Below are 15,039 nucleotides of genomic sequence, written 5' to 3' on the forward strand. Positions count from 1 at the left end.
AAGGCTTCTGTGGATACACAGGGAGGGTGGCCTGAGAAGCTACTGGCCCATCCTTGCTCCTGACTCATTTAGAAATAAAGACGGTGGCAAGGACAGTTAAAAGGCTGAGGGGAAAGGAAGGCTTATTTAGCCCAGAGAAGGGAAGCCTGGGGCAGGGGTGGGTGGCAGTGGGGTTCCAGAGACGGTCTGTGTAGAATGTAGGGATAGCATGTGGTTAGGCCCCTCTCCTCAGTCCTGCCAGCTACTCCGTGTTTCGGGGCTTTGCCAGGTTGCAGGAGAAAATCCTGTCAACCTGAAGGTGTGGTTTGCTTGGAAAACTGCTGCTGGAGACAGAGACCTCGTCCTGCCTACTTGTGCTATGGCTGAGAGGTAAGCGGTGCCCTGTGCATCCCATCCTGCCTTGTTTGCATATCCATTTGCATAAATCTGCATGCATTATGAATCATTCCGAACTCTTGCACATGTATAAATTTAGCCAAATTATTATATTTTAGAAGTCGTTTGTTCCTGACTCACTTTCCCTCCCTAGCCCTTCTTCCCTATTTCTCCTGCCCCCCTCCCCATTATGGACTCTAGCCCCTTCTAGGCCTTGACCTGGCTCTTGGCAATTAGGTGGGATGCAAAGAGGCCTGAGTCCTGAGGCACATGCTGGGCATTCTGCGGGCTGTGTGACTCAGGGCAAGCTGGTTAACCTCCCAGAGCCTCAGCTCCCCACCAAGGAATAAAATGAGGACAAGGACCCCTGCCCTCATGAGGAGAAGTGGTGGGTTTGAAGAGACCACACACTGATGCCAAGTGCAAGGTAGGACTCGGGGCTGGGGTCAGTTCTCCAGAGTAGACAGTAGAGCCTGGCAACTGGCAACTGGCCATCAGCAGCCAGATTTCACTTTCCTGTTGCTGGCCTCAGCCCCACAACTCCACCCTGGATTAGGGACTGGATTAAAGCCAGGGGAGCAGGCGACAGCCTGCCTGGACTAATTGTAGCAGAAGGGGCACCTCCCTCGTCAACCCTCTGAGTCCTGAAGTCCCACCATGGAGCTGCCCTCCTTTGGAAGCTTCGAGTTGCTGCTACGTACAATGCTCATCTCCTCTGGAGTGGGCTGTGCCACAGCAAGAATGCAGATAGACCTGGATCCAAATCCAAGCTGTTACTCAATGCCAGGAGTGGGTGAGGTGCCCCTTCCTGGGTGCTGACCCTGCACTTGGCCGACCCTTACATTTTGTGTCTGAGGCACCTTGCCTACCTCTCCTGGCCCTGCCAGCATTACTCACTGGCTGTGTGACTTTTGGGCAGGCTACTGACATTTTTTGAGCTCCACTTTTCTTATCCACAAAAGAGAGGTACCTACCTTGCAATGTTGTTGTTTGAATTAAATGACACAATGCCCAGAAGGGGCCCAACTCAGTGCCTGGAGGGTAGTCAGCGAGCACCAAATAGCAGCTGCTGTTCTGATGCATCCCTGTGGGGTGAGCCTGTCTACTCCTCTTCTGGGGGCGACGTCTGGGAGGTGGAAGCAAGTGAATGAATGAGGCCCTGATCTCTAGAGAATAGGCCAATAGGTGGAGGGGGCTGTGGCCACAGGGGTCTGGGGTCAAGGCCTCATGCCAGAATAATAACCTCAGCCTGACTCTCCAAAGCTTGCCCCCCACTCTGATTCCTTGTAGACAATTTATTTTTGATGGTTGACAAACGACAACAAATTAATACACCTGCCACTCAAGTGGGGAAAATGACTTGCAGTGATTCCAATTTACTGGAAATTACAAGATACTGTTCTTGACGAGCTGATGCTGTAATTTTTTTGTTTTTCCTCATCTAAATCCATGCCCCCTGGTCAGAATGCATGTTTATTGGGTTTGCGTTTTGTATTATCGACTGTGAACCATGGTTACCTGATGTAATTGAGTTGTGAATCTTTTAAAAATAAAGAATTAGCAGCAAATCAAAGTGGCTGCCTGACGGATCCCGAAACGAAAGCATGGCTAGTGTGCAGTATGATGGCCTGTCAGCCGCCACGCATCCGTGGGGACACTGGAGGTTGACCGACAGAGGGAGTGAGTGAACCTGCTTGGAGATACATGGAGCACCTCATTCCTCTCCTGAACCCCACTCTCTGCTCTGCCTCTACTTCCTAGCGGGACCTTGGGTGAGTCCCTCCCTTCTTTGAGCCTTGAAATCAGGGTAGTAAGATCTGCCTTGCCCATCCCAGCCCACAGGTTTATCGTGAGGGCACAGGAGGCATGGGAGTGTGTACGAGGCTTGGTCAGTGGAAAATTTCTGCTTACATGCATAGTTGCATTATCTAGATGGGTCATTTGAGCCATCAGGAGACACCCCTGGGGGTAAGGGGTGAGTTGTGGAGGCACGTGCTTCTTGCAGCCCCAGTTTTGTTCTGGATCGCACCAGTGAGCAAGGCTGATGGTGCAACCTTCCTGACCAGTGCAGCCCTAAGCACCTGGGAATATCAGAGCTAGAGGGGAGCTCAGTAACCTCTCTCTAAAACCCTGCCCGCCACCCCCCTCCCCCACCCCGCTACAGATAGAGACACTGCAGAGAGGGGAAAGCACACTTTCAAGGTCACATGGTGTCAGTGGCAGAATTTGGACCCAAACACCATTCTGCCTGCAGCCCATCAATCGTTGTGCAATCTCCCTGCCTCTGACTTTCCCTGCTCTGTGCTCTCCATGGCGATGGCTATCTGCACAATTACTCTGGCAATTGATCATGCCTGTGACTCTCTCCTACAGTTGTCTAGGACTGTATTGGCACTGTGGACTGTTAATTTCACTTTTGTGCCCTGCAGTCTTTGCAAAGATGGTGAGGCTCCAGTGTCTCAGTCCTCTCTGCAAGTCATGCAGCGCCTATTCAGTGGCCGGCACGCAGTAGGAGCCCCGTGGCTCAGTACCCGGCACGCAGTAGGAGCCCCATGGCTCAGTGGCTGGCACACAGTAGGAGCCCCGTGGCTGCTTGTGGATTGGGTTGAATTATAGTGTCATCCAGCTGCACACTCTGGTCCCTGGAGCCAGGTGAGGAAATGCGTGTCAGTGATGGAGACCACGAGGAACAGCTGTGGCCCAGGTCAGCTGGCAGGATTTGCTGGCTCCAGCTGGGCTCCGGGACCTCTTGTACATTATGTCTGAGGAACAAGTGAACCATGAGAGAACTGCCATCGGGAGCTGTGGGCCGTGCTTGACAAATGTTTTTATAAATGATCTGTGTGTGGGGGGTGGTGGGGCAGGGGGAAGGCTGAGGGCTGGGGAGGAGGGTGAACTCTAGAGAAGCAGGGAGGAAGGCAGAGGGGAGAAAAGGAGGGACAGACAGGAGAGGAAGGCAGGAAGAGTGAGAGGTGGCTGCCGACATCTACTGATGTGTGGGGTACATCCCACAAAGAGTCCCACAAAGTCCCTAGCAGTCTGTCTCCACTCCACGGTGAGGCTGCGGTTCTCCCCACCCCAGCATCCATGATCTTTTTGTGCCCCACATTGGCCGCCACCCCCACGGGCACACTCTAGACATCGTCACTCAGAGCTGTGACCCAGAAATCTCCCTTCATCAGGTGACACTCTCCCTATTACCCTAATCCTTGCCTGTCCTCAGCCAAGCTCCTCGAGGTGGTAGCTGTCACTCGCTGTCCTGCCTCCTCAGCCCCCAGGCATGGCAGTCATCCTGGGTCCCGCCTCCTGGCCGAGTCCAGCAGTCATGCTGAGTCCACCTCCCAAATACTTGGTGGCCCCGCGGGGCCCCTCCATGTGCGCCTCTCTGCCCCAGCCTAGCTCTTCAGGACTCAACCCAGCTGCCTTCCATCTGCTATCACCGCCTCCAGGCTCGCTTCTCTCTCAAGCTGGCGCCAGAGGGAGCCAACGGCATTTGGGACGCGAGGCTCCAGCCTAGGGGCTCCTTCCTCCCCTCTTCTTTGTGGACAAGTCTACCACCTTAGAGACTGCCCTCAAGCTGTCTCCCCGTGGAAGCCATTCTTGAACTCAGGCCCTTCCCTGGCCTCTGATAGCAGTGCCTGATGAAGCCTCCCTGCAGTACTTTCTACATCACACCGAAATGCTTTTTTCTGTGTCCGACACCCCCATTGGCTGGGGTTCCTCTTAGGCAGGGAGTGGATCATGTGCACCTTTATATACTTCGTGTCAGGCACGGCGTCCTAATATGCGCTGAATGCGGTCCGCTGAGACTTGCGAATTACGAGGGGGAACAGGTCTGGACACAAGGACATATGTCCTTGGGGGGAGTGAGACCATCTCCGTTTTGACAGAGGAAATGGCAAATCCAGAGGAAGGGGAAGCCCAAGGCAGGAAAGCAGCGGGGTGGGGGAGATGAGGATTTAGGGGTTGTCCCCGAAAGCCCCTCCCCACCAAGCCTTCTCTTTTCTTCTCCCCAGCCTCTTCTTCCTCTCCCTTTCCGTGGTGGTGGGCAAAGGAGTAGAGGGTGGGAGATGGGCCCAGGATAACTGACCGGTTAAGAGTAGGGGACACGTTTACCTGTGTGCATCCCTGAGGAAGCCCCAGGCAATGATGGCCCCACCTTGGCATAACAGTAGGTGCATTTAGCTCTCTTTCCTTCACCTCTCTGATCAGTAGTAAAGAAGCAGCTGGAACGATAATAGTGGCGGGTCTCAGGCAGCAGCCAGATAGCACTCGCTGAGTGCTCACACTCTTCCAGGAATAGGGGAAGATCATAAGAAATGCTCTCACACTTTCTCACCTTTTTCTCATCTCTCTTGATGTGTTTTTCTCACTAGAGGAACTGTACTTACTAAACAAGAATTAGTTAACATGGAGAAAATGTCCTCCAGAAAGAGGGTACCTGAATTTTCCACATAGATATTCTGATGTGGGGACATTTTGATGTGGGCTAAAAAGCAAATCATTAAATGGTCTGTTCCTTTGATACTCAGTTATATGATCAATATACATTACCGTCCAAGCCCTGAGCCTCATCCAGGGTCAAGGTGAGAAATATCTATTATAGCCTTTAAAGGATTAAAAACCCCCCAAGGATTCAACAACAACAACAACAACAACAAAACCCTGAAGTTTTCCGGGTTTTGATTTTTCCCTTTTTGATGTGGTGCTATCTCAGGCCAGTCTTAAAAAGTCCTACAGATCAGAATGTCCCCTTTGCCAATTTGGACACTTTGACGTGTCCGGCTTGAACAGCAAGATGGCTCCTTGTACACGTTTCCAGTGAGTGTTCCCCAGGCAACGCTGGGGGCTGCGGGCTAGTCTCAATATTCCAGAGAGAAATGGGAAGAGTTGCCGGATTTGGGTTGGGATTATATCCAGTGCACTGTGGCAATACTGTGGAAATTCATGCAGATCAGAAACCTGGCTAGACTTAGATGTGGTTGTGATTTATTAAAAAAAAAAAAAAAAAAGAAAGAAAGAAAAGAAAAAGAAAAAGGGAAAAAATAAGTATAGTTTGTCTTCCAGGCAAAATCTTTCAAAACATGGGGCCCATCTGAAGAAGTCAGAAAAAAGTCTTTGGAAACAGAGAAGTTAGGAAGTACTCTCTGTGGGACCAATCTGTTACCGGAAATACTTTCATGCCACTGCCTGCTGCCTGACATTATCACTGCTCCAGCCGGTTTCTCTGCCGACAGGCCAGGGAGCACCTAGCATGAGCAGGCATCGTGTGAGGCACCTGTACATAATCTGTGCAACCAGCTGGGCAAGTGTTAGCAAACTCCAGCCCCTGCCTTTTACAGATAGGGAAACGGAGTCTCAAGAGGTTAAATAACTTGCCCACATTTGGAGGTGGGTCTGATTCACAGTGTCTCAGGGGGAAATGCAGCCCAAGAGTAACACCTTACTTACATGGCGCCTCCTATTTGTGGATCTTTGTGGGAGGGGCAGTAAGGGACTTGCAGCCAGTCTGGTTTGGGAGCTGCCCTGGACAGTGATGGGACAGTGGGTCTCAGTGGGGGTTTACCGTTGAGGTCTCTGCCTTACAGCTCCTGTGCTTTCCTCTTCACATTGCTTTTTATACAGGAGAGCTGCACCGAGGGCTGGGCTGGCCAACACCCCTTCAGGCAGGGTGGGGGGAGGGAGGAGGGCTCCCCTCCCAGGCTTTCATTTCCAGAGGCTTCCTGGAGGTGGGTGGTGCATGACTGCCATGCCTACTTCCCTTTCTTGTTTTCTCTGTCCCCCTGCATGCCTCTCAGAGTCCCTGTGTGACTTTTAGTGGAAAGAACACACCGACTTTGAGCCCGAGGGCCTTGGGTTTAAATTCCAGTTCCGTCACTGATTATGTGGCCTGAGATCTGTTGCAAAGTGGCTGACTCCAGTTTCCTTTTATGGAAACAAGGGGATATCACTAATAATAATGACATCTGCCGCACCGCTAAAAGGAGGAATACCTGGTAGGTCCTCAGCAAGCATTGGTCTCTGTCTCTCTGGGACAGGGGGTGACCCATGAAACCTCAGCCGGGCAGGAAGGAGAGGCCTGGCCTGCTCAGCGTGGCCAGTCCAGGGGTGGTTGAGTGTCTTTGACCATTTACTGGGGATGTGTAGGACCTAGAACAGCTAATCTGATTGCAGCCAAACCTTGTTATTGCATTCCTGCCCAGAATGTCATTTAAAAAGCACTTAGGGCTCTCCCTGAAATGCATTTACACTGAGATCCCAGGGGTGGGGCCGCACAGAAAACAGGGCAACTTGAGAAGCCTCTTTCCTTCCCAGGGGGCTGAGGATGTGCTGGGGGGTGATGCTGGGGGGGGGGGGGGGGGGCTGAGGAAGTGGAAAGAGACCTCACTTCCCACTGTGTTTGGCCTCTGGGGCATTTGCACCAACAATGTCATTATCATGATGCTTCCTGTTTAAGCCTGCCGTTTGCTGTGGAAGGAGCCTCAGTAAGTCTGTGCCTCAGAAGGCTGGGGTTGGAGGTGATATCCAGACTGTGTGTCTGTGGGGATGCTCCTGACATTCTGAGCCTCGGTTTCCTCATTTGTAAAATGAAGACTGCAGCACTGGCCTTGTCCACAGAGCTGAGTGAGGACTACACTCAAGGGTTTAACCTAACTCAGTCATTCCCAGGGGCCATATCAGCATTACCTGGGAACGTGTTAGAAACTCATATTCTTAATGGATGAATGAATGAACACAATGAGTACGATGAATACCGTTTATGTCTCCCTTCCCAACCTGGATTCAATAAGTGTCAACATCTTGTCACATTTGCTTCATTAATATAAAAATGTTTAGCACAAAATTTTCCTTAAAATTTGTATTTTTGGACCCCACTTAAGACCTACAAAATCAGACCTTCTCCATGTGGGGCTAGTAACCTGCATCAGCCAGTCATTCAGCCATTTCGATGGTTGAGAACTACTGGTCTGAGCCTTGCTGGCCGTCAGCTTCACCTATTAGCCAAGTGGCCCACTGGAGTCAGGTCTCCCTCCAGCCTGGCCTCGCTCTAGTGGAATACCATGCAGTTGGGGTGGGTGTGGGACAAGAGTTTGAGGACCGCTGTTTTACTTGCAAACCGTGAAGGCCCAGGAAAGGAGGTTTAAGGATAAGAGCATCATCTTTCATGTACATGGTATGTTTGTTTCCCAGACATTTTACATGCACTGCCTCATGTGAATGGCATCCAGTAATATTCAAAGAATCCACTATAATTTCAATTATTAGTAATAAAGATAAGGAATGTTCTGAAGCTAGCTCATGCATGTATATCATCTCCACAAATAGTCTGTGGGCTCCTTGAAGACAGAGAAAACATCTTTGTTGCCATATCCCATTATCCCCCATCTCCCCATCTCTAGTCCTTATATCCCTCTATGGGCCAGAGTCTGTGGCCTCTGAGCCTTGTGTGCTCAGGCACCCCACAAGCATGCAACCACAGGCAGGACCCCCATCATTTTCAGGAGGGTAGATCTGCCCCTTGGCTTCCCCCACCCCCTCTGCCATACATACCTGTAGGTGTCGGTGACTGGCACCTTCCAGGTCTGGATGCCCTTCAGGGGCCCCTCGCTTCCCACTACCACGCTCAGGTTGGAATTCCGGTAGGCGTTGTTACACTGGGCCTGTGTGGGGCCATGGGGCCCACTGGCCCCGCACGTGGTGAACAGCCAGTGAACTGCAGCACAAGAGGAAAGGGAATCACTCACTTGGCCTGGCCCTCCCTCCTCCTTGGGCTTCCCTGGGCTGCCTCTGAGCTGTCCGCTCCATTGCCCCAAACCCATGTTCCAAGATGGCACCAAGGTCAAGGCAAGAAACACCGATCAGCCATTCAAACTGGAAACTTCTCTTGAGGATCTACTATGTGCCAGGCCCCGGGTCAGATATAAGGGGAGAGACACAGACAGAGCTGACTGATCTGGGCTTAAGAAGCTTACAGTCTAGGGGCGTCTGGGTGGCTCAGTTGATTAAATGTCCAACTCTTGATCTCGGCTCAGGTCATGGTCTCACGGTTCGTGGGATGGAGCCCCACAACGGACTCTGTGCTGGGATTCTCTCTCTCCCTCTCTCTCTGCTCTTCCCTCACTTGCCTTCTCTCTCTCTCTCAAAACAAATAAACTTGAAAAAAAAGAAGCTTATAGCCTACTAAGGGACACTAAAAGGGATGCAACTATCTACAACACAGGACAGTAAGAAAAAAAAAGCCCTCTGAGAGTTCGGCTAACTGCACTGTGGGAGTTCTGAGGAGGGAGAGAAGACTCTTTTGAGGTGAGTCAGGCATGGGCAGTGGCTGGGCCCTTCCCAATTTCTCACCAAGTCGGGCACAGCGCTGGGCAAATCACAGGTGCTCAATCTATGCTATTGTAACTTCATCTAACCTGCTCCCAAAGGTTGGACACACGCATGTAGAATCCCCTTAGCTTGGAGAAGCTCAAAAGAATAAACTGGAGGTAGAATCAGCTCCATAGCCCTCTGTTCCCCATTGGCCAAGCACCCAGGACAGTGGCTTTGTCCATCTGTCAGGCCCCCAGTGAGGCTCAGCCTCCTTATTTATAACCAAGTTAGGTTTGTAAACACAGTGAAAGCGGCTTCCAGGCTCTCTATGTAACAGAAAGTATAAAAAATGGGAAACAGATCACATTTCTCTCCAGTGCATGCTCTCCTTTTCAGAGCCCCTCACCACCACTTCCGGGTGCTGTGTCTCCAGAGTACCCAGTGTCCTTAGGTGGCCTTCTAGGGGTGGCTCAGGATCACTTAGCACACCCCACCCCTCCTTTGAAACTTTCTATCTTTGAGCCAGGCTGGATCCTGAGGAATTGTAAGATTTCACGTTGGCTAGAATTCTAACATTTGTACAACCTATAAAAACTTCTTAAAAATGTGTTCTTCGTAAATTACTTTTACTTAAAATATAAAAATGTCATTATAAGACTGAAGAAATTATTTCCTTCTAAAGTGATTAAGTCAAATTCTACCTATAGAGAATTATTGAAAAATTAATTTGGTATACATACTTTTGCTCACTAAAATGTTAAAATGAAAATTTTTTTGAAGATTTTCAACTGATTTAACGATACAGAAATGAAAGCTTAGTTTGGGTTGCTAATTACAAGCAATCAGATTGAGATTGCACTGGGGAGTTTTGGTAATCTGAAAACTGGGCCAGTGTGGTGGGCTTTTGTGACACTGCCCTGGCCCCAAGGTCAGGAAATGGAAGTTCTAGTTGAGGTTCCAATGCATACAGCTACTCAACACTGGGTATTCAACACTTTCTCCACTTTACTTTTTTCAAATGAAGGTATTGATATCTATTTGGTTTTTGAAGGCCGATTTGGTTTCAAGGGCAAGAACGTGATGAATCCATTCATGTTTGTGTGAATGGTTAATTGTTAATTTTCTTATCTTTTTTATAATCTAAAGGAGTAACCTGTTAATTCAAAGAGCTAACTCTTTACTGAGGGCATTTAACAGAGCTCTCCTGGTCAATTGCCCTTTTAGTCTCTCCAGCACCCAAATCCTAAGTGTGGGCTGTGTCCAAGGGGTGAAATGGATAAGGACATGGGTTTTGGGGCTCCCTTATAAATTATTGGTTGTGGGACCTTGACAGAGCTCCTTAGTCTGTAAAAGGGGCTGGATGGGCACGAGGATTAAAGGGAGCAAGGGATATTCAAGGTCTTTGTAAAGTGCCAAACTCTAAAAATATGAATTGTGTTAATGACTCCTGCCTATGCCTAAGGCAGGTGCTGTTCCTGACAATGGGAAATGTGGCCAGGGGAGTTTCCATGAATATGGATGAATCCTCCACCAGCAGCACCTAGGGATTTAAACCCAGTGAGCTAAGGATGAGAATGTGAACAGGGAGAGAAAAGACAATCCTGGAAGGGGAATCACAAAATCCACTTGTCCTGTGATCTCCAGCTCCTTGAAGCCTGTTCTCAAATCCAGTCTGTGTCTGAGGCAAGCAGCCTAGATTTGGGGGCAGCCTTCTCAATCTGGAGCAGAAGCATGACAGTTCATGCAGTTAATTCAGTCCTGGAAATGAAGTGTGTGTGTGTGTGTGTGTGTGTGTGTGTGTGTGTGTGTGTGTGTTTTCTTTCTTCTGTTTTTTTCCCCCAGTTTATTTATTTATTTTACGAGAGAGACAGAGCACACAGGCAGGGGAGGGGCAGAAAGAGAGGGAGAGAGAATTCCAAGTAGGCTCTGTGCTGTCAGAATGAAGACTGCCTCTGGGCTTGATCTCACCAATCTTGAGATCATGACCTGAGCCTAAATCAAGAGTCAGACACTTAAATGACTGAGGCACCCAGGCACCCCACTTTCTTCTGTTCTTAAGGGTGTGCTGAGGAAGAGAGCTAAAGGTATGGGCTTGGCACCATACCTGAGCATTTCCCCTTCAATGGGACCCACTTCTAACTTCCATCCGGGTTAACTCTGTTCTAAATGTTCTGAGACATTCCCAGGGATGCTGGGCTTCTACTTCCTGACCAGATGGGGCATTTGGTGAGGTAGGGAGAGAAGCAAGGGCTTTGGGTCCAGATGGGCTAACTTTTCCTATCCTGGATTTTGCCCCTCACCAGCTATGATACCCAGGGTAAATCATATACCTCTCTGAGCCTCAGTTTCTTCATCTGAACACATGGAGATTAGACTTAGTGTGAATATTAAGTGAGGGCCTAAGCAAAATGCTTAGAATAACATCTGGCATTGGAGATACATAATGAACACAGTTTAAAATTGTGTAAATTCCTATTCAGTTTCTGACTGTGAGAAGCAGAGACGCCCAATCTCAAGATTTATGTTCCCATTCCATAAAGGAGGGCCATTAGGGCTGCTTCTCAATAAAGGGATCAGTATTTTCCCAACTCAGTGGACATATGTTAGTCTCAGGTGGTTTCTGTATACAAAATTTTGTTTTTATTTTCAGCAATTTCTGATGGAGAGGTCCAGAGAGAAAATTCTTTCCAGAGTAGATTCCATGGGAACAGGATTTGCCATCCCAGGTCAGACCCATGATTTATCCAGCTAGAATTTGCTTGCTTTCAGCGGCCTTCCAGGCATGATGGTCTTCCCTGCTCCCTCTGATGGCCTTGACCCTCATAAATCTGCCCAGAGTTACTTGGAATCAATTTATGTTTCCCACCAGCTATATCTCTTAGGGGTATGGGGTTTCTAACTTCATTGTCCATTGTCCAAGGGCTTTCCTGCTTATTATGTGTGTGGGCTTGTCTTGCTCAAGCCTCACCTGTTGGTTCCCTTTGCTCATTCTTTCTGGAATCTGACATCATAGAATATCACAGCAAGATGGGACCTTGGAGATCGCTGAATTCAGTGGTTTCCAAACCACCTGAGGACCTTTAAAAGTATGAATTTCAGAACTCTGGGTATTCAGATTAGTAGATACTAGGTTGGGCGATGGTTGGGGGAGGACAATACTTGCATTTTGTAAAAACTTTCCCAGGAGAATCAATGAGATTTGTGAACTCAGTCCTATCTCTACTTCATTGTTCAAATGGAGAAAGAACATCCTTCTCCAGACTTTTCTGAGTAAGTCAGTCTTAGAGAAGGAACTGAAAAATTGGGGGTTCTTTCTCTGTCCAAAGATGCTTTGGTGGTGATAAGGCCTTCCCAGCTTTTTGCACTGAAGATTTCTAGCCTTTTCAGATTGTTCCTACAGGAGTCCCTCCCTGATCCTGTGTCCTTATTAAGACTTTAATGTTAGAATCTATTTTTAAAGATAAGTTCACCAGACTGTAAGTTCCTGTGGCTTTGTATAAAGGGACAGGGACAATCGCTACTCTGCTCTATTTCTAGTGTCCCTCTAAAGTGCCTAACATGGTGTTGGCTCCCTTCTGCTGAACACTGGGTTAACGTTGGCTGGGAGCAGACTATATTAATTTCCAGATCCTTGCTTGAGGGGTGGGTTCATGGATTTAAAAGAAAATTACTATTGCTCTGAGCCTGGTGATATTAACTGCTGTGGGCCTAGGAGGGCCCCAGAGGAGGTATCTGGAACAAGGGACTCTTGGAGCAGGAAGGGTCTGGCAGGTACTTTAGGCAAGGTAGGCATGATATCAGTTCTAAGCTAAGGCAGATAGTTAGAACCATGAGACAGTAGACAAATGCTAGGGTGATTTTCAGAAGTGTCTCTGGGGGTGGAAAGTATTGGATACAACCTTATAGATCAAAGCAGGTAGGTCCAGAACCTGAGAGGCAAGAGATTTAGTGACAGTGGTTCCAGGGGGGAGAAGTCAAAGTAAGCTTTGGTTCCCAGGTAGAAGCTGTTTATTTCCTGATTTGTTTATGCTTCCTTTTCTCTCTCTCTCTCTCTCTCTCTCTCTCTCTCTCTCTCTCTCTCTGTGTGTGTGTGTGTGTGTGTGTGTGTGTGTGTGTCCAGTGGAGAAGGGCTGAACCTCGGATACCTGAGAAGTAAATTCTTCCCATGAAGGTGACAAAAATCTCTCAAAATAGAATGTGTATATAATATGAGTTAGGTATTGTGCCTTTAAATATGTATTAAATTTAAAAATCAGGAAATTCAAGCTGAGTGACTAGCCTGTGGTACACAGAGTGAATAATCAGTCAAGCCAGGCATTAAGCACAGATCTGAGTTCAAGTTCAAGACTTGAAAAAGTTGCTAGACTCACCAGGAAATCCTCATGGGACCTGTCTGAGAATCTATTTTTATTTTTCTTTTAAATACATAATGCTTGGGCTCAGTTAAAGCCAGGACAGACCATATCAAGCTGGCTTAAGGCCCAGAGAGTAGGCAGGCCACCATGAGGGGACAGGTGAGAGTCTGCTCGGGATATCATGGTGCGTGGGCCCTCAGCCCCAGAACATCCTACCCTGGCCCTATAGTATCATAGCCTAGCACAGTGTAGGCTTTAGCAGGTCATAGGCACAAACCAGGGAAAGTTGGTCCTTAGCATCAGGACTCTGGTTCCCAGAGAGGCCATAGGGAGCCAGGAGGTGTCGAAATAAAATCCAGAAACTGGAATGTTTACGAGGTCAGGAAGCAGAGATATAACAGAGAGGGACTGGGTCAGAAGCAATAAGGCAAAACCTTGGTTTTTGGTGAGAAGATCAAGGTCACAGTTAGACCAGCAGTGATATGGACTTGATGCTGAGCTGCTAACCTGGGAGCACAAGGGTCCTTGTATTCCCTAGAGTCTACATTGGACCCTGAGGTTCTGTGGAGGATTAAGTGGACCCCAAGGAGGAACCTGGATTGGGGGTAGAGGAAGGAGGAAGACTGGCTCTTTTCCCTTCACTTGGAAAAAAAAACGAAACAAACTATTGTATTAAATCTCATTTAGGAAAGAAAAAAAAAATGAACTGCTTTATCTTGTTCTTACTTATACCACACATTGGAAACCTAGCTTAATACTCGTTCACATCTAAATTGTATAAAGGACCCACAAACACCAAAATACTGATTGCTTATAGACAGCAGAGTAAAGAAAAATCCATTAAGCACTGGGTTTCATTTTAAGTATATTGCAGCACCCTCCAAGAAGAAACAAATCAATTAGTAATATACCTCACCATGTTAAAAAATGGGCTAGACAGTGATTGTACTAGTTTTATTACTGTTGCTAAGCCATCTCATCTGCTCAATTGAATGCAAAGAAATAAAGCGTGATACCAAGGAAAATAAGTTTTCAACTATTACTATTAATCACAATAATAAGGAATTTGCCTCGTGTTTAAGGCCTATGCAGCTGTACCACACAGTAGCGCTCAATGGCATAGGTGAATCTTTTGTACCATTTTGAATCTGATCCATGGAGTTGAATTTTTTTTACAACTGTTGACTGAGCTGAACTTCACGGGAGCTGTGGCATATTGAACTGCTTTGACGGCCATTGTAGATGCCATTAAATAAAATCAGGACTAAAATCCAAGTAAATATAATTACTCACCATCCATAAATGCCTATGATATCATTCTTTATTATAAATTGAAAAAAGTAACCCCTTTTTGGGTACATGATGATAATTAATAAATTGTTCTCCTTATTGGGGCAAAGTAAAAATAATACACATATTGTAGCCATCGTGAGGTTAAAACATTTCTATCTGTCTCAACTCTTCAAACAATGGAGCAGTGTCTACTTCTAGATATATGACCAGTGTCTGATTATTGTTTTGTTTTTGTTTTTTGTTTGTTTGTTTTTGTTTTGTTTTGGATGCTAACAGTTGGTGAAACTTAATGCTTAGGTCCATTTATTTATTGGGAGTTGTAAAATAATGATATTCAAATGATATACATTTTTTTCTTATTTATTAGTTGGAATATATAAAGAGATGCTTCCTCTCATCTACTATTTGGTTACCAAGTGGTACAGTTTATATAGAAAAAGCAAGATAAATGCTCAATGCTTTCTCCTTACAGTTTTCAAGATGATGGATTAATTTTCTATCATCCTCCAAAGTTGACCAATTAGTTGTTTATATATCATTATTAATCCATGAATTTAAGCATGTTTTTGGCTGTAATTAATCACAATTATTATCCTTTAGAAGCTCATACCATTACATTTGTGCCCAGTGGTAGCCTCCTTAGTTATTTTGCTTCCTTGCTATCTTGTACGATGGAATGTTCCTTCCCCAGACCTGGACTCAGCCA

General features: G+C 47.3%; 1 protein-coding gene across 2 annotated transcripts in view; it reads right to left on the reverse strand.

Moving 5' to 3' along the window:
- ALK (ALK receptor tyrosine kinase) overlaps positions 1-15,039 on the reverse strand; it is a 682,318-nt gene that overhangs the window by 47,418 nt on the left and 619,861 nt on the right. Inside the window, exon 12 of one of the 2 annotated variants that reach the window (XM_040496415.1) lies at positions 7,927-8,089. In XM_040496415.1, coding sequence (XP_040352349.1) covers positions 7,927-8,089 — 163 coding nt within the window. Of the gene's footprint in view, positions 1-4,491; positions 4,603-7,926; positions 8,090-15,039 lie in introns of those variants that run through there. The other variant, XM_040496416.1, reaches the window with a different exon arrangement.

The sequence above is a fragment of the Herpailurus yagouaroundi genome, unplaced genomic scaffold (assembly GCF_014898765.1).
Source record: "Herpailurus yagouaroundi ecotype Mexico unplaced genomic scaffold, PumYag 188, whole genome shotgun sequence".
Lineage (NCBI taxonomy): Eukaryota > Metazoa > Chordata > Mammalia > Carnivora > Felidae > Herpailurus > Herpailurus yagouaroundi.